The sequence below is a fragment of the Parasteatoda tepidariorum genome, chromosome 11 (assembly GCF_982258835.1).
Source record: "Parasteatoda tepidariorum strain Cologne lab strain chromosome 11, Ptep-v5.0, whole genome shotgun sequence".
Lineage (NCBI taxonomy): Eukaryota > Metazoa > Arthropoda > Arachnida > Araneae > Theridiidae > Parasteatoda > Parasteatoda tepidariorum.
In genome coordinates, this window is record NC_141765.1 from 89,423,925 (window position 1) to 89,444,566 (window position 20,642).

The window sequence follows — 20,642 nt, forward strand, 5'->3', positions numbered from 1 at the left end:
AACAGTTTCACTTTTATAAAAATGATATTTTTTCCCATTAATAACAAGAGAAATCCGGAATATAATTAAAAGCATTTATTTGAGATAAATTTGCGTTATAGTTTTTGAAAATACTGTTGTAATTTAAAATATATTTATAATATTAAATGTACATCACACTGAGTCTATTTTCCTTTAGTTGAAATTTAAAAAAAGTAAATAAATAAATAAATAAATAATAACCCCAACACCTCTAATTAATATCCATTAAACAAAAACAATGTGTCATTTTATCCATGACTCAATTGAAGACGCATGATTTGATTTTAAGCTCTAGTACGAAATCGATGGAATAAAAAAGACTCAATAGCAAATGTTGGCGAATAATGGTTGGCGATTAACTGCTGCGATTCTATTGTTGGCAACCCTGCCCGCGTAGCTTTCAAGTCGCTTAGGTAGTCTTGTGGCGAGTAGTTCGGATTGCAACCGAAGAGATAAGACGCGAAGTGCAATGGACGAGCTCACTTACCATTCCAATCATGTTCTCCGTTCTACAAATAAGCTATGTGGGAGCGCGCTTTGTTTGTTTCGTTAGTTCAGCGCTTTTTCTGAGGGAATTTTAGAAACGCTCTTTTGAAGAAACATTTAATTCGATTTGGTTTTGCTTAAATAACTCTGACACGTTTATGAATTACGATTTAATTTATTTATACTTATTTAAAATTGAAGATCATTGTGAAACTGTTTATGAATCTTACGAACTTATGAAACTTTTTTTAAGAACTAAATCGACATTCTTATAAAAAACAAAACAAAAAAAGAAACTGCTTTTAAAAAGTAATTAAGTTTGCTTTTCCTCTGAAGAAAATTTATTTGGAAAAATTATAGACCCATTCAAATTTTTTTAAGAAGATACACTGAGTACATTTTTATTCTGAAAAATTCATTATCGTATTGCGTTTGGATACTTCAGTCAGAATACTAAAATATTTAACCTTTTACCAATTGAAGTTTCTAATGTTTAAAATATTTTTGTTTGAATTTGTGTCTTAAATTTTCAACATTTAAAAGTGTTGAACTGCGATCAATTCCATAAAAACTATGCATCACGAACCAAGTCCAGCACATTATTCTCTTCCAAAAATCACGTCAACGAGAACTTGGCATCCACATGTATATGCCAATCCACCAAAACAGCCAACACCTCATTTTATAACAAATATTTTAGGAATTAGAGACAGTCTTTCTCCAATGCATCCTTCACAAGCGTCTCCATCATTCCATCAATCAAGCATCAATGGAATTCACCAACATCCTCATAACAGCTTCCACAACAGCAGCAGCAATAGCAGTAGCTGTAGCAGTCCATCAATGACATCTAATTGTGAAGAATTGAACGAAGTCAATAAAACGGTAATTGAGCAACCTCTGAACTTATCATGCTCAGAAAAAACTAGAGGCGATACTCCTTCACCTGGTAAGCCTTTCCTGGTTGTTCCATGGCATGAAAATTCTAGTACAACTCCGTTATCTCCTAAAAACTTACCACCTGTCATCCATACTGCTCTTTCACCACCAGGACCACCAAAACCTACTAGCTTGATACCAAGCATTCCAAATCCATCAAATTCCATTGTAGCAGGTTCCGAGAATCTATCTCTTGTTGAAACTAAGTTAACAAGCAATGGAACAACTGTGAAAAGTAAGTCAGTTTAAATTAAAATTTTCCAGTTTATATTTGCAGTCAGTTTGTTTGCTAAATTTCACTTCAAACCATTCTCAAAATTGATTAATAAAAATGAATTTTTATTTATTAATTAAGGAAAAACAACAGACAATATACATCCTATATTAATAACAAAATGCTACTTTACATATTTTATAAATGTTTTGTAGTTTCATTTTCTCTCTTAACCTCTGTTAAATTAATTACGTAAAAATAATTTCCAATAATTGCATTATTTGATGCATAATTGGTCTGTCACTATCTCTCAAGGTTTCTTATAACGATGTTTATTTTAATATATTTAATAATTTATTTTAGATATTTAAGGTTTCATATAACGATTACTTTAAAGTATCAAATAAGCTAGAAAATGTATGCTTTATATACTATTTAAAAACGTCCTTTTTCATGTGTATCTCATAAGCTATATTACTTAGTGATGCAAAATTATTCATCAAAAGTGCTTTTAACTATTTATCGAATTAAATTAACGGTGCATTGCTTATATTTGTCCAAAAAAGTTTAATTGCCTTTTCGGTTGAAAAAAAACCAAAAGATCACGAATTTTTTTTTAAATATTTGTACCGATAAATGGCCGTTATGATTGCTTCTTTATATAATTTTTGTATGCTTATGTATCGGAGATCTTTACAAACTGAAGATTTTTTTTCTTAAGTTCAACACGAAATATTAAAATTCAGAATGATTAAAAAACCAAGCCAATTTTAAAATGAAATGAGTCAAACTTACATTGATAATCGAAATTAAATTTAAATAAAAAATAACAAAACAAAGAAAATGAAGAAACCAGTACTCTAGAAAACTCTGAATATTTTTATTCTAAATTAACTTTGATCAGTAAAATTATCTCCGTCAAAATTGACGGAAATCTTTAATTGAAATGATTTATAGATTATTCAGTTTTACAGTTTCAATTTAGAAACAATTTTGAAACAAGAATTACATTGAGGAACAAATTTTTTAATGTATTTATGCAAATACTTGATCTTGACATTTCAAATCTGAAATTAGTATTGCTTCTAAAGCTATTGTTTTCTTAAATTACATTTTTGGTCCATCTTTTGTCAAAATATGCTAGTTCAAAAACGTTATATATAACAGGGGGCCACATAAATAATGCGTCAAACTTCTAGGAAAAATTAAGGCGCATCATCAGGATTAAAATTACATAGGGATCCATACCCGGAAATGTGGTCGCATGCCACTAGGGGAGCTTCCCAATTCTGAACTCTCCAGAAGTACAATAGGAAACAATTTATAATGGAGAAGCGCCTCTAGCAGCGTATGAGGACATTTCCTAAACCTTGGAATTCTATGCAATTTTAATCCTGATAGTCTGCTCTAACCCCTCTAGAAGTTTGTCACAACATTTACGCGATCCCCTGTTATATATAACGTTTTTAAACTTGCATATTTTGATAAAAAATAGATTAAAAATGTCTTTAAAAAACTGTAGCTTGGAGAGAGAAATCGATAGCAGATTTAAAATCAGTTATGCAAAAGAATCTGTTAAAAAATCTCATGCAACAGAGGAAAAAAAATATTCCTAATTATAAAATATTAAAGAAAACTTAATTGAAATTATAATTTTAACTATATGAACTATTTTAAATTTTACTTGTAATAAAAAAGTAATATTTTTCATTGAAGATGTCTGCTCTGATTTTATGAAAATATTTTTCCTCATAACTAAATTATGAAATAGGTTGCACAAACGTGCTGTATAATAGAATATTTAAAATTGCCCATCACTTATTTTTAGTAAAAACAATAATTTCAAGCACTTACTTTGCGTGATGTCAGATGATAAAGGTTGCAAATAGCACGTTTATGATAATTAGCTTAAAACAATAAAAATAATGTGGAAGATCACGTTTCGACTGTTGACTCTACTTATCCCCAATTTATGTAATACACGTAGTATATTTTTATTGCTTGCAAACTTTTAGATCACTCTGTTTAAAACTATTAGGTACTCAGAAATAACTAAGCTCAGTACTTTATTAACTCAATAATTTTTTTGCACACGTTAAATAATGTTTTTTTTAATGTAACAAATTCCCTTAAAAATCAGTGAATTATTAAATTCACTGAGTTTTTATGTTACCAAGAAATCTTTAGAATTTTTTGAAATTAATTGTAAATTTTTACGGTTTCGCAGACGTAAATTGATAATAATGACAAATTTGCTATTATGTTTTGGTTAACTTTTTTCTAATACTCCTATTAAAAATATGTATCTGATTTTTTAACTTTTCAACACTCCTTTAACGTGTTTCGTTTCTTATGATTTTTATTGTTCTAAAAAAATCTATTATTTAATGAACATGAACGTTACAAATTTTTTTGCATGCACCAAGTATCTGAGATAATCATTTTTTAAATGAATTAATTCATTATACTCGACATTTTCAAAAATCCCTCTGGCTTTGGTAAATATTATTTTATAACACATAATAATGAATTAATAGTTTGTCTCTCAACATAATAATATTTTGTCTCTCAACATTAAAGTAATTTTTTCCCGGATTTTGTATTTTGTTACTTTATAAGACATAATAATGAAAATTATTTAAATAATGCATGATATTTTGATAGTAAGCTCTAACTTTTCCCCCTTTTTTTAATTTCATTATTTAAGATTTCAGTTGTACAAATTGTACACACATTAAAAAATTTCTACAAAATTCTTCTAAAATAAGTCAATGTAAAAGTTTTTAATATTTAGTCCGCTTCATCTCACTTTCCTTTAGTAACTGAATTATTATGCTGAATTACTAACTCGTTTGGATAACTAAACAACACTCAAAATGCCCTTCACAAAGTTTTCTGTTATATTACACTCAAATAGCAGCACTCTATCCATTTCAAATATTCGCTTTGAATAGGATTCAAGATAATTTCCTCTTATATTTCATCATTTTTTATGCTTTACTTGTCTTTCTGGGCGAATTTCCTATTCTGAACAGTATAAATTTAAAAATAATAAACACTGGGATGAAAGAAGATTTAATAAAAAAATGAAATTGCAGAAGAAAGTTTTAATGTCTTTGCTTATTTTGTATAGAATAAAATTATAAAAAAGATTAAATTACTATGAACATTAAAGATTATGATTAGTTAACCTAATAAAAATTATTAATTATGAAAACGAAATGATCTATTTAAAAAATTTCTTCTAACAAAGTACAATATAAATTTGAAAAGAAAAAATAATGAACTGATTAAAATAAGAATGTATAATTACATTTTTTAGAATATTTTGATACTACTTTCTTTTCATTTTGTAAAGAAATAAAGTCACTGAAATGAGTAAATTACGTAATAAATCAATGGTTAACTAAGCAGTTAGTTATGAACAAAGAAAGAAAATTAAAAAAAAAAAAAGTTAATTCGTAAATATATCCCGATAATCAACAAAATATTAGTCAAGATATAAAATCCAAGGATAAAGAGTTCACGTAACAAACACAATTTCTTTTGAGCTCTTCTTACCTATGAACTGTTGTTCTATTTAACTGTTGTTCAAAAGAAAAAAAATCTAATAAAAATTTGATATTATTTTGATGCTAAACAATTTAAGAAAAGCTATACAAAAAATACAGTTTTTGTTTTAAAAAAAAAATGTCACACAACTTCGGATGGAAATCTTAGATAAGTTGAATTAATCTTTATTAAAAAATTACACTCATCACTAATTGCACTTATTATTTATCATTGAAAAGTGTTCTTTATAATTTAACCGTTGAAGCCATTTCAATTTTTAAAAATACTTCTTATAAATATAAGAAATAGGTAATAAGCGAAACGCAAATTTGGCACATTTAAAAGATACTTTTGTAATAGTTTACTAACCGTAAAAGAGCTATTTACGGCCAGCTTCTCTATTGTTGTAGGAACATTTTTCTTGATTAACAGAAGTCAATGTCAGAAGTCAACAGAAGTCTTAGTCAATGCGAGCAAATAATTGTTACTTTGAATTATTTTATTTGGGGGGAATTTTGTTGATGCTTTTTGTTTTACATCGCAAAACTTATTTTAATTATAAAAAGGCAATTAAGAGCCTTAAAATTTATGCATCAGATATTTCATCCTTCTTGTGACTTACAAGGTTAAAGTATTATTTCGATGAATAGATTTTGTGTGAAAATTGCATTTGATAATTTTCTAGCAATTATAAACTAAGAGTTTTGATTGTTCTATTGTTTCCGATTTTTTACCCGCCGCTACTTTTATCTCTCTGGCAATTTCAAGGAACAATTTAGATTAAAGAATATGCTTTAATTCAAGAATAATTTTCATTCTGGTGGTTTAGGCAAGAGATGTTATCTTCTAAAGTTCACCAGCAAACTTTAAATTTTTACTTTAACAGGCATTTTAGTCCACAAGATGCATGGCAGAAGGAAACTTTTACAAGACCAAACGTCATTTTCAACTACGGGCTACGGAGTTGTCCATTAGTAGTTGTAAAGCGAAATTTGGGTCGACTGTTCAACGACGGTTATAAAAAAAATTAAAACAAATAACATTATATCAACAATTTAAGTATGAAACAGAAGTTAAATTAACAGAGAAGTATTATTATCAATTTTGGTGTAAATTTTTATGATGTTGTTTTACATTCATAGTTTTTAGCATAGATCGAGTACATGCAATAAACAAAGAAGTATTTTAATTGGAACCATTATCCAACATTTTTTTTTCTTGTTCTTTGGCACCGCGACGCTGTTTGCCAACATTTTATAATATTTCTTATTAAATATTTGGGTGGTAATTAATTACATACTTTAAGTCATGAGCAATGTCACATAGTAAGTGTTTATGCACTAGCTGTTTAAATATCTATTGGATGAAAATTGATTGATCAGTAGCAAATTTAAACTTTATTTCTAAACATTTTGGTGATATTCTTAAAAAGATATAATCGAAAAAGTAATTAATTCATTTTTATATTCTATTATATTACTATATAACTAATTATACTTCTTAGAAAATGTCGAATATTTTCGATTGCTGACTGCAAATAAAACTAGAAAATATTTTTTTATTTCGTATAGCTCATGGTGCTTGTGTATGTTTTATTAGTAGGGATGTTATGTATTAACCCAGAATGAAATGCAATTTTAAGTACATTAAAAAAATTGTGCTTAAATTCCGACATCAGTAATCGATGCAATGCAGATATATTTTGGACAAAAATATAATTTAATATCTATTTAACTGGTCTCTTGGCAATTTTGAGACTCGTTAGCGTAATTGTTATATTTATTCAAACACAAATTGGTGTTATACTTATATACTTCATTGAAGTTATTTTTAAAAAAAGTTTTAAAACAACAAAGAAGAATATATCATCGATACTAACACAGAGATTATTAATGAAATGCATACAGTTAATGTCACAGAGATTAATATTTATATTATATCAACCCCAAATATAATCGCATCAATTTTTTGTCCAGTTTTAAAGTAAAGATTAAAGTATTTCTTGCAGAAATATTTGTAAATTTCTACTGAACAATTTCTTAAATTATCAGTTACTTCATCACTGGGCAAAATGTTACAGCAAATTACGTAGTACATTTAAAATAGTGGCAAGGGTTGTAGAATTTCGTTGTAAAATGTCCTGTAAAAAAATATGTCTTTAAATTCCTTGCAAATTATTTGCAAAAATGCATTTATATATTAAATCCCATCATTCATTAAATCCCATCAAAACAATTCAGTCAACATACCATAAACGTGTTTTTAAGTTTTGAAAACTGGTAACAGAAGGAAATATTAAAATCAATTAGCATTAAAAATATATAACTGTTTCTATAATAGGCGAATTTTGATATCCATTTTAAAAAGATAGATTACTCTTATGTTAAAAAGTATGTCTTATAAGGATAACAAGCAAAACTTTTTGATCAGCGAATTTTTATAGCGAGCAATTCATTTAAGGTTTTTAGTTAAAATTATTATTCTTTTTTTTAAAAAAATATTTGTTTGGCATTATACAAATATTTCAAGCTACAAAAAACAGCACAATTTCGCCCATAAAGTTGCAATGAATTTTTTGGACAGGATAAATCTTTAAATTAATATAAATAATCCATCTGGTGACCAGTGAACTTTGTGATTGCGACGATGCTGATGAAGATGCTGAGCACATTCTTCTTCATTGCAAACTGTATGCGAGTGCCCGTGTTAAATTAAAGACTGATTTGATGCGTCTTTCCATTTGTTGGCCTCCTGTTTTTTCGGAACTGGTCAAAAGTATCGAAAGTCTTGCTGTCTTGAGCAATTTTGTTTGTAATGCAAATTTTTAAATTTTCTTGTTTGTTTTCTACTTACTTCTGTAAGCCTCATGCTATACTTCGTGGTGCATGAGGAGTTTTCAATCGTTTAAATAAAAATAAAAAATATAAATAATAGTGAGGATACCAAAAATAATATTCAGTGAAACAATAATTTTGAGAAAATTTGTTAAATTTTTGAGAAATAGCCTTGCAATATGAGGAATGTTGGTGTTTAGTAAAAAGGAACTAAAAGGGTGTCTAAATTACCAGCAAGTGTTGGGAAGAATATTAAGGTGGAATTAATAATGTTTTAAAATCGCCACAACTTTATCCTGAAAGTTAAAGTTTTCCGTTTAGAAGCGTGATCATAAATTATTTTATCGTAGACTCTTTAAGACTATTTTGTCATAAAAATGAACCCTTTACAGAACATTTATTTTAAAAACGGATTCGTAACAAAATTTTATTTGAAAAATGGAATAGATGACGTCATTAATGCATAAGTTTAAAACTTCTTAAAAGAAATATTTTTTTATAAGACAAGGACTTTGTTTTTACACTTTTAGAAAAGGCTTAAAAGAACTGATTCTGCAATATATTTTTTTATTCAGAGAATTAAGAGTAGATTTTTCTCAAATTCACGACTACAGAACCTTTCACAAAAAGTTTCACCGGACGCTAGCCTTTGATTGTTTTTTCACAAAATATCAAAAACAGAATACTACTTTCACAAATTCACAAATTCTTTCACAAAAGATTGAGCAATTTATATTCAGTTTTACAAAAATAGGACTTTTCACAAAAAGTTTAAAGATTCACATCACATAAATTTAATCACATTTTTTTAAAATCAATCATCCAGAATTTTAATTCAGAATTTCAGAATCAATCATCCAGAATTCCTTTTCACCCAGTAATTTTATTAAAAATATATTATTTTTATTTTTAGAGCTATTAAGTTTTCATATTTTGTATACTTGACTCACTAAACAGCGGTTTTCAACTCTTCTGATTAGAGTTTTGATATCTCAAATGTAAATAATATAATTCTGCTCAGTGTTTGATAACGGTAGGCTTATCATAAGAAACGTTAAAAGATAGCCGTGGTAACGCTTTGAAAAATAAAATCAATTTAGATATGCTGAATTAAAGTTAAACAGCGTCGATTTATATTGGTTGCAAAAAATGTTTTGCCAAATTTACTGAACGTCACTACAAAACTTGATTCTATTAAAATTCTGACATTGAAACAAAAAAAATTTTTTATGTACACAGATTGAATATGCATTTACGTGAAATAATTCAAATTATTTACGTAAGAAAAAAATTTATTTTTGAAAAATGTATTTGTTTGCTACAGTTTTTTTTTCTTTTTTTAAATTTTAAGATCAAGCATGGTAACTAATGAAAAATAATTTCAGGTCTGAATAAGAAACTATATATTCGTTGGATTGTCATTAAATTGAGATTTTTTTTAAATGTTAGAAATTTATTACTGGAAAATGTAAATTTACTCCTTTGTACGAAATAGGATTCATGCCGTTTTGAAAGAACTTGTTCTGAACAGTTTGATAACAGGTGCTAGTTAAACCCCTTCCAAGATTTACGGAGGTAAAAGGACTCTTCTATACTTAATTAGCTTATAAATTAATAAGGTGAAATAGAAATTATAAATTAATAAGCGAAAATTAGTAAATTTTGTTTAAAAGAAACATTCTCCTACATAAGTACCTTTAAAATTTTTTTTATATAACTTCGTAACTCAGTTGTAAGATATTTTTATTACAATAACGATGTTTTTTTTTCAAACTTTGTGCTCTTTTCACACTTATTTAAGAGAATTAATATATATATATATATATCATCAGTACGATGGATTGATTCAAATATGGAGGAATAGTTCTCGAATATGATCGAATAGTTCACACGAAATAAAATTCGGAATTCCTTAAAGTCTTATTACTGAGAATTATTCGTTTAAATTGTGGATTTTTAATATTTATTGTTCCAAAAACTGTATACATTTCAGAACAAACTTCTTCAGTCACAATATTAGAGTAAACAATAAAATATTGATAATGCTTTGAAAGAAAAGTATTTTTAGATAAACTAATTTTATAGTGTGAAAAAGAAAAAAAAACAATATTAAAAAGCTTCTGATAAACTATTAGAAGCATATTTTACAAATTGCAGTTAAATAGTTTGAGAATAAAAAAATTTGTTGAAATAAATGTGTGTTCATACAGCAAAAATATTACTTTTTTGTTTAATTCCGTTTACTTGAAATATTATCTAAATTAATTAACAAACGAATTTCTAGTTCACCCCTCGATGCTTTAGGTTTATGTATTATCATAATATTAAAAGCTATTTAGTATCATTTTTGATATTTTGTAATTGTTTATTCTTGGGATGATGGATTATCGCATTTTTTTTGTTTTGATGACTAAATTTAATATTTTTAATTGTAAAAATGATATATTTTTAGGATTAAGCAATGATTGTCTAAGAATTAAATGTTTAAAAAGGCAGGAGATTTTACAATTTCTCATAGCAATCCTAATTTTACCTACAAAGTGTATATGCCAGCTCTACAGTGGGCCGTACGACCGTGTGCAAGATGCAATATGGAAGTACATAATCTCTCGATTATTTCTTTTATATTGATTCTGTTATTCTATTTATAATTAATTATGAAAATTCCTTCAATCAGCTTTGTTGCTTATCTATGCTACTTATATTTGCTGAAACTATTCTATTAATCTAAAATTATATAAATAACCAAAATATATTTAAATGACTCCAAAGTGAATCTATCGTTTATTTAATTTCGTAGGCATTTGAAGTCTCTGATTAAATTAAGAGCCTTCTTTGACATGGGAAGAAATTAGATGTTTCAAAATGATTGTATAATTTAATAGTGTCTAATGAAATAACAATTTTGTAATCACCTTTTTAAATTTTAGAGAGATCGAACCGCAGCTGAAATTTCTCGCAAACATCAAACAGGGCTGCTCCCAAATTAGTCCTTCGACAGAACTTAAAATTCATTCACAAAATGAGTCTCGCGGAACATTTCTTCTTTTATTAAAGTGAAAAAAATTAAGTAGATAATTTTTTTAAATTTTTTTATAAAGATGACACAAAATCTAATTTTGATTAATTTTCAAAGTATTTAAAATGTTTTATGATAATTTTATTATTTTTCTTAAGTAATTTACTTTCAAAATTATAACGCTTTTTAAGTGAATTTTTTTTATATCCGTCTATTACTTACTATAGTATTTTCGATAAAATTTGCTTTTTTACATGCATTGCATTTTTTTAAAATATCGATATTTATAACATTACGAAATAATATATGACTTTCTGAAGTCTAATTTTGTTCAAGGAATTGATTTTGTACATATTTTAAAAATCATTATGTAGAATAAATTGCGATGTATTGAAATATATTAAAAATAATTAAAATTAAAAAATATTTTTGAAACTAAAGACATAAATTGAAGGCGGAATGTTATTTAAATCAATATAATTTAATTTTTTCTTCTTAAAATTATTTTTAAACACAAATTTGAAAAACGATTTAAAAACAGTGCTTTTTAAAAAACTTTTAATAACAAATATTTCAATTATATATATTATATATATTCAATTATATACATTTAATATATATGAACAATATTTCTTAAATAAGTTTAAGAATTAATTATAAAACTTTTCATGAATGTTTTATAAAATAAAACGATTTACATTTACAAGAAAAAAAATTTAAGCATGTTGAGATTTTTTATTATTTAAAAGTTTAATGCTTCGAATTCTTTTTCTAATGGAGAAAAAAATTATATTTTTATATAAATGAGAACGAGCATGATTCTGTTCGTTTACCATATTAAAGTAGCAGTACGACAGATAACTACCTGAAACTCAGAATATATGTATATTTGCATTTTGCATTACATTTTCTTCAGGAAATTAAGAAAAACTTAGTTTTTGGATACAATGTTTTTTTTTAATGAAAAGGAACAATTCGGAATTTCAACTAAAAGAATTGTTATAACTTTTTAAAAGCTTATAGCAAAACATTCTGTTGAAAAATAAATAATAACAATAAATATTTTATGAAAAATGAATCAAAAGTACTTCTAAAAAATATGACTTTTAATTTTCTCAAAAACCATAAACTTCGGTTTTTTAAATATTTTTAAATGTTTTTTTTAAATTTTTTTTAAACATTTTCTCTTGGGATATCTTCTATTAGTATTATATTGGACACAAAACCTCAAAATAGCAGTTTTGAAAAAGTGTTTCGAAATTTCCTTAATCTACTATTTTCAATATCAAATTGTTATCAGAGTGAAAAGCTTAATAAAAAGTTATCAAAGTAAAAGTTTTTTCCCTTTGACGAAAAGATTGAATTCGAACTAAGACATGGAATTCTATGAACCCATAAAAACTTCTTTTACATAAATCATTGGAGAAAATTTTTCGATAAATAATTTAAACAGATGTCTTGTACTTTGGCGGACACATTTTTATCGAATAAAAAGACTGTTGAACTATCTTGCCATTTCACTGAAAATTACTTTTCAAAATATTCATTTTAGGAAAGGATTATTTTTTGTTGGCAAGTGTCATGCCATTGTTAGCAAACTTTTTACATTAGTTTTTTATGTTTTTCTACTATGGTTACATATGCTTAACCTACCGTATAAATGAACCTTTTATCACCAATGAAATGTAGTTTGTTTACCATCAAGAAGTAAGCCCATTTTTATTAACTGATTGTTTTAAATACTTAAACTTAAATGACATTTTCAAGTAAAAAAATGTAGGTTTTTACCATATTAATTAAAAATAATAACATTTAATCCAGATTCCATTTCGGAGAAATGTGGATCCTTTAACGGATTCTTCAAAATTGGCCCATCATAAATTATTTTCTCATAAAAACAAACACTTTTCAATTTACTTAAACTGTAAAAACGAATCCTTAGCAAAATATTTTATTTTAAAAGTTGACACTTAATTTTTATTTTTAAAATCGACCAAACAAGGTTCTTATTTTCACAGATTCCAAAGAACTGGATTCTAAGCTAAATTTCTGAAAATGAATAGATGAATTCACAAAAGACTAGACTTAGACAGACTAGGCAAACAGCACAAAAAGCTTTAATAACTATAAATTAAACTATTTAACTGAACCCTTCTCAAAATACCTGAGTTCACTTCTTAAAATAATAATCTAACTTATTCAATGATATACATTCATTACTCACAGTTTACAACATGGAACTTAACATATTCAATAATAATTCATTAATTAATAATATTCATTACAATTATTCATTAGTGTTGCAAATAAATTAGCAAATATTCATTAATGTTGCTTTATTCACTGCGAAAAGAAGCTAAAGTTTTATATTTCAGTAAAAGTAAATTATCTTAAATAATAAAAACATCTGCAAAACAAAAAAGTATGGAAAAACGTCATAATTGTTTCTTAAAACTACTGAAATAATTAATCTTAAATGGTGCATTAAATTGCAAAATTTTTTTAAAAAAGAGAGGGATTTTTAAGATCATTATTCTTTAATTTAATCATTTGGAAACATATGTCCTTTCATTGTAAGAAAATGAAAGACATGTAATTTAATTCATATAATTGAAGAACACTTTTCAAATGTTTCTGCAAGGCGCTTTTAAATTACCACCCTTAATGTACATTTTTAGAATAAAAGAAATACACAGATTTTGGATATGAAGCGAAGAAAAAAAGCTTGTTAAATCTGTCGAATCTCTGGTGAGGGCTCTAAACCAGTTTGATTGTCTAATATAACTTGGATGTGATTCTAATAATCACTTTCAATTTCTCTCTTAATTCTCCGGCAATTGAACAAGCTTTTCATTCCATCACTTGTAATTAGACATTGATAGCATGTTTCTTTCTTTATAACTTAAATTTCAGTTTGCGTCCCTTTCTGACTTTTTATAAGTGTTTTAAAGATTTCATAAGGAATATAAAAATAACATGGAATACACTGTTTGTATCAGTAAAAAAAATTCAATTTGGAAACTTTGAATTTTGTATGTATTTTTTTTCAGTTGACGATGTAATTTTCTTTTTGCCAGAAGAAACATTTTAAATAGAAATTCAAGAAACGTGTTGATTGAAACGGGGTGAACCAGAATAAAAAGCCCATAAATAAAATATTTGTCTAAATAATTTTTCATAAGGCAAAAAAAAATGCTTTCTCTTATTCATTAACTAGTAGAATCAATCTAACCGGAATTGATTAAATTATTTCTACAGAATAGTTTCTTGACTCTACAACTATATTTTCCTGCTGAATTGTGACTCCACAAGTATGGTAGACAATCGATTTATTATATTCTACAGATGACAAATATGTGAAAATAACCTCGTCAAACTATATCGGACCTATAAAACGGTTTCTAACACAGTTACATGTCATTAAATCAGTCACGCATAAAGAGAGGCCCCGAATGAATCTCCATCACTTTTGACCCCATTAGTGGAAGTTGACGAAGCTTTTTGTTGGTGTTCTTTCGTCATTTGGACGGTATTTTACGTTTCACTTCGTTTTAAGACATTTTTGAAATTAACTATTAAAATAAATACCAAAGATCGTGCAGTATTTCTATTAAATAAGACTGTAAAAGTTTAATATTGTAAGAAACATTGCTTCAAAATATTTTTTAAAAAATAAAATAGAGTTTCTTATTTTGATAAAAATGAGATATACTTTATATGATTTATGAAAATAAATAAAATATCGAAATATCTTTGTTTATTTTTAATAAAAAGTACACATATTTCATTTTCAGTATTTTTACTGTATTATCTAAAATAATAAAAAGAAATTTAAATTTAAAATAGCAAATTGCTTTCTATTTCATTCGGGTGTTTTTAAATTACTGTAACGAAAATCTAAGTTTTTATTATTTTTTTTTTAATTTTCAGATTACAAACTAAAATAAAATATCTAAACTATACACATATTGCTCGTGCACAGTTACTTTTTATAGTTTTATATCGTTTTGAAATTTAAAAAAAAAATGAAACAAAAATGATTCTATAGGATTCTATACGAGAAAACACTTGAATACTGACAGATAAAAGACGACATGCATTACTAACTTGTTTAGAGTGTCTATACTACAAGCATAAAATTCCATTTTATATTTCAGTAATATTTACGGTAACTTTCTCGTTAGATATTTGAAACAAGACATTGAAAACAAATCCTTTCTATTATAAGAAAAGTAATACCCCATGTTTAAATGGCATTGCTTAAGTTAGACCAGATTCTTGTACTAAGCATAGTTTTTATTAAAATTTTCCAATCTCAGGTTAATTAGACTCTTCTTACATAAATTCTGCAGTATTTTTATCCCATTAGAATATTCATCGAAAAGATGGTTTTAAAGATCCTATTTTGCAAGATAGCTGCTGTAACGATAATATTTTTGTTACTAAATTGAAAAGTTTATTTTATTCTAAACCGAATATTTTATTAAATAAAAACTAACATTCAGAACTCAAAATTTAGGAAAATCCTTATCAGTTAAGAATAATTTAGTTAAATTATTTTTTTACATCATTTTTTGCTGCTTAACTAGGTTAACATTTCAAGCATGAACATTAATCGGTTCCCTTTGGGGGTAGTTGAGGAATAGCACTTTCAAGTTGTTTAAGGGATTCAGTCGTTTCGATAAAAATTAGCGGCTCACCCTTTGAAAGGGTCACGATGAAGAATAAACTTTCACAAAGGATTTTTAAATATAATTTATTAGGGAGAATGTATGCCCGCTTGAATTGAGAAGTATTTCGTAAGAATAATACTTATTAAATTTTTAATTGTTAATATAACTATTTTGTTTTTGCTCTTTTCATTCCTCTGATTAATTTAATTATATCTTACAACATTTTTAAAAATCCTTTCACGGGTCATTTATTTCTAATAATGATATATTAAAATATTTATAGGAACGAAGTTTCTAAAAAACATTTTTTATTCACTTTAGGAGATTAATCAAATTTAAAAACTATTTATTCCTACCTCCCAGTGAAGACTAGGGAACATAATGATTCTTCTTATTTTGTAAATAATACAAAAGGAATTGTGTACCATAATATTTTATTCGTACATGAATAAGTTAATAACATTATATTGATTTAATTTTTTTGAAAACATAGGATCACATGTTATGAGTCCATACTTAAGTAGGACAATACATCGTCAGATCACATATTAGTAACAGCACAGATTGAATGTAATAAATAGGTTTACCGTTAAATAGATGGTAAACTAACCACGGCCTTTACAAGGTATACTTTATAACCTTTAACAAGAAATAACTCTCAACAACAGTAATTTTCTAAAAAAGAAAAAGAATTATATATTAAATAAAACTACTTAATTTTTCACTATTGAAGTTTTAAAAGTATTCATACTAAAATAAATGACGTGGTATTAAATATGTTGATACTCTTTTATAGACTTCTAGAAATGTTGCCAAGAGAAGTTTTATACGATTTATTGAAACATTTAACAGTCTTAATATAATTGATGTAGTTCTTGGGATATTTTCTCAACGAAGTTATAACATATTGAAGAACTATCACTTACAAATTCTAAAATACTTATATAGTAAGAATTTTTTTATTGCTCTTTAAGAAAATTCAGATTTTTATGCAAATCAAATGAAAATTGAAAGAGTTGTCAAGTTTATCTTGTGAAGTATGTGGGGAAAGCGGTATTAAAGTAAATGCCTTTTTAACTGCGTGAAAGTTCACTTCATCTATAAAACTTCTATTCCTTTCATATGACTTTAACAAATCTCTGGAATGCATTGTTCAATTTTGTAAAAAAATATAAATACTTAACATAATGTGGACGTTTTGAAAACGTTGTTATCCTCCTTTTTAATGATTTATATAAATTTACTCTATCTTCTTAAAAATAAAACTCTATATTTTGACAATTCAACGATCCTTGAGCTGTATTTTGTTACTTTTGGCAATCATTCGACAAGAAGTTAAGTGATTTTTGACGAAACACGAACTTTCAAATATTTCACAAAACTGCTTCCTTATTTGTGGTTCTTCATCTCAATTTATTCTAGTAATCCTTAAGAATCTTTATACCTGATTATAGACTGTTTTTACTGCATGGCAGGCTCGTCGAGGCTGATGTGCGCTTACTCTGAAAGCAACTTCAGTACAGTCTTAGTACATACTTTAGTCAAGTTTAGTACATACTTTAGTACAAGTGTAGTACAGTCTTACCGCAAATAAATGTGTATATTTTCAATATTTATACTTTCAAAACCTTAACACACATTGCAAGAAAAGACATCCGATATTAAATAAACTATAGTCATGTGTCTTTCTCCTGTAACAGAAGTGTCTTTTTTTACATGGCAATCATCTGAACTGTATCGTTCCATTCATTTTAACTCTGTTAATAGTTTCCGATGTTGCATAAACACTTTCTTGCAGTGTATCGGTAGTTAATAAATAACATTTTGGATGTGTTGCCATCCTTCCTTTACTAACACTATTAATGAACGCTTAAAGAAGATAGAGAAGAACATACTTTATTGCAGATTCGATGTAACAAAATGATCGACATTCGAACATTCGAAAAAAAAAAGCATTTGGTATATTTTTTCTTGCATTATTTACTGTAATATGTGTAATAGTTAAGAAACTATTTAAATTCACTTCTGCTTTACATTTAAAGAAATATGATATTTCTTTTGAAGCATGGTTTCTAGTTTCATGAAATCCCAATTAAATTTTAGATAAGATTCCACAGAAGTTTTCGGCAAAGCAATTTACAAGTCCAAAAATGGAGAAGCTTCCGTTCTTTTTGCCCTTTGGCTTCCAAGGGTCACGTAAGATCAGTTTCAGTTTTACTTGAGTGATATGAAATTTAAAACATGAATACAAAGTTGATGATAACCGATGGTCATAAATGGGTAATGCACATCATTTGACCAATGATGATGATCGAAAGTTGATGAAAGATATAGAAATTGCGTGTTTCATATCAATAGTAAGCATGGCTATCTGAATTGAGACAGTAAGTGTTTGGCATAATAATAAACACTGTACTCGTGTGCAATTATAATCTCTTGATACTCTTGACAGATCGACTTAGGATCAAAGATTTGTACCGCTTTGTTAATATATAGTCAAAGATTAACGTTCATAACTTTTATGATTTATAAAATCGACTTATTATTTTTATTTTTTATTTTTTTGCTCTACTCAACAACCATTTTTATAAATAGTTTAAAAAGCAGAAATTTTTGCTTATTTATTTTGCAAAATCTGCTTTAAGAAATGTCGTAAAGTCTTTAAGATATTTAAAAATAAATAGTCGTAAACTAAGAATTTTTTTATACTTTTCTTTCAAAACTAAAACGACGATATGAACGATTGAACGATATGAACTATGAACGATTTCCTTTTTTCCTAAATCAAATTGATATTTTTTTGTATACTTACATTAAAATTGGTAATCACTTTATTTCAATTAATTTATGTTTGAGCGTTTTTTATTTTTCACTGCTATCAAGAATATAGTATAATATTCTGCTAACAACTATTTTTTACTATTCCATTTACATAAACCAGTATAGCCCAGTCATACTAGAAAGGAGTACACAATTTTCAGAGGCTTGTTGGTGATAATATGGTCAATATTGTATACTTTTACTTGTTTAACTCTATAATAAATACAGTCATTTAATAACCAGATACAAAAAAAAATGGAATTTGTAGAGTCTTGTGTCACGTTATTAAAATTGTTTTCCGGCTAAGTAGATTGCAAAATAAAAGAAATAATTAAAAAAAAAAATTGTTATTGCTTATAAGTGTTAGTTGGAAGTCAGGTGATCTCACGAACTCTTGTGGGTATGACGATTTTTTCACTTATATTTTAGTAATTTTCAACCTGCTTTTAGGATATTTGGAATATAATTTAGTAGGGGAATGAAAAGTGAACAAGTGTGTCAGAAATACAGTAACGATAGATGCGCCACATGGCTTTACAACCTGCATAAAATTTATTGCTTCATATAAGATCAGCAGAAGTAAGATCGATGCATCCAAGAAAGAAAGAAAAATTTACAATTTTTAGTTGCAGACGTTTATTTTGCTCAAACCTTACGCAAGTTTCATGAGTCGCACTTTCTCAATTCCTTTTGACCAGTTCATCAACAGCAACAATGAATATCAAGGTGTTTATTAGCCCTATGGGTCCTGGTATAGCTGATGTTGATGTTCAGTGTGAAAAAAATGAAAAGAAAAAAAAAGGAAAAAAAAAAAAAAACGAACCACCCTGCACCTTCCTTGCAACAACAATTTGTCCTGGGTACAATTCGTCGCGATCACAATTCATCGCGAGAGCAATTTCATGTAGTATCTATGTACAGTGCGATTAAAAAAAAACGGACCAGCCTGAATAACTTTTGATCTATTGATCGGATATTCACGTTCTAGGACACAATCGTTATGGTTTGAAGGGGTGACCTCAAATATGCTAATTAGTGCACACGATATTTTACGTTACGAAATGAGACACAAAAACGCACTTTCTCTGAATAAACATACCTTTTTCTCAACGGATTCGCATTTCTGCGCCCCAAAACATAGTGGGTAGCCGCAATCTGGGAAATATGGTCCCAATAGTTTGTTCAAAAGAAGGGTTCAAAGTTTGAATGTTAATTTGATTTTTTGAGTAATTCTCTTTATTTCGAGAACTTTTTAGGAGAATTGAAACATTTTACACAGAATTATAAAATTCGTTTGTCAAAAGATAATCCCAAGCAAAAAAAATTATAAATATTTCTTATTATTTTACTTAATAATAGCAAAAAAATTGAATTGTAAGCTATAAAATTTTTCGCATCGCATTAAAGTTAGTAATTTCTACGCCAAAAAAAAAACATGAGCGAAATCGGTCGAATAGTTCCTGAGAAATCGAATTTTTAAAAAAAGTCGTATATTTAAAATTCAAATTCTCAGAAACTATTCAACCGATTTCGGTCGAATTTTGAAATTCCCAATTTAAAATTACGTACTTTAAAATGATGTAAACAACTGTATACCTTAGAATTCAAATTTTTTTCGATTATTGCTAAATAAAATAATAAAAAATCATAAATATTTATTAAAATTTATTTTTTGCTTGATATAATCTTTAAACTAATAAATTTTGTAATTTTGTGCAAAAATGTTTCAATTCGCTTATAAAGTTCTCGAGATATAGCGAAATTCGTAAAATATTAAATTAACATTAACGAATCCAAACTTTGCACCCCTCTCTTGATAAACTATAGGGACCATGTTTCCCAGATTCCCCGACTTTTGGGGGTCAGAAACCCGAATCCAATGAAAGAAAATGCAAGTTTATTCAGAGAAAGTACGTTTATGTGTCTGATTCTCGTCATTTAAATTATCGTCGGTGCTTATTAATTATCATATTTGAGATCACCTTCTCGATCTATTAAGAATGAGAACGTGAAGATCTGATCATTAGATCAAAAGTTATTCAGGGTAGTCCATTTTTTTGCTCACTGCACAGTGCGCAAAATAA

At 26.9% G+C, this 20,642-nt stretch overlaps 2 protein-coding genes across 2 annotated transcripts in view; one reads left to right on the plus strand and one right to left on the minus strand.

Annotated features, from left to right (window-relative positions):
- Window positions 1-20,642, minus strand: part of LOC107455196 (uncharacterized) — a 342,163-nt gene that overhangs the window by 106,410 nt on the left and 215,111 nt on the right. The window lies entirely within an intron of this gene.
- The window catches only part of LOC147801877 (uncharacterized), a 165,940-nt gene continuing 145,730 nt past the window's right edge, over window positions 433-20,642 (plus strand). Inside the window, exon 1 of the mRNA XM_087154952.1 lies at window positions 433-1,681. Coding sequence (XP_087011078.1) covers window positions 1,081-1,681 — 601 coding nt within the window. The 5' untranslated portion in view covers window positions 433-1,080. The remainder of the gene's footprint in view (window positions 1,682-20,642) is intronic.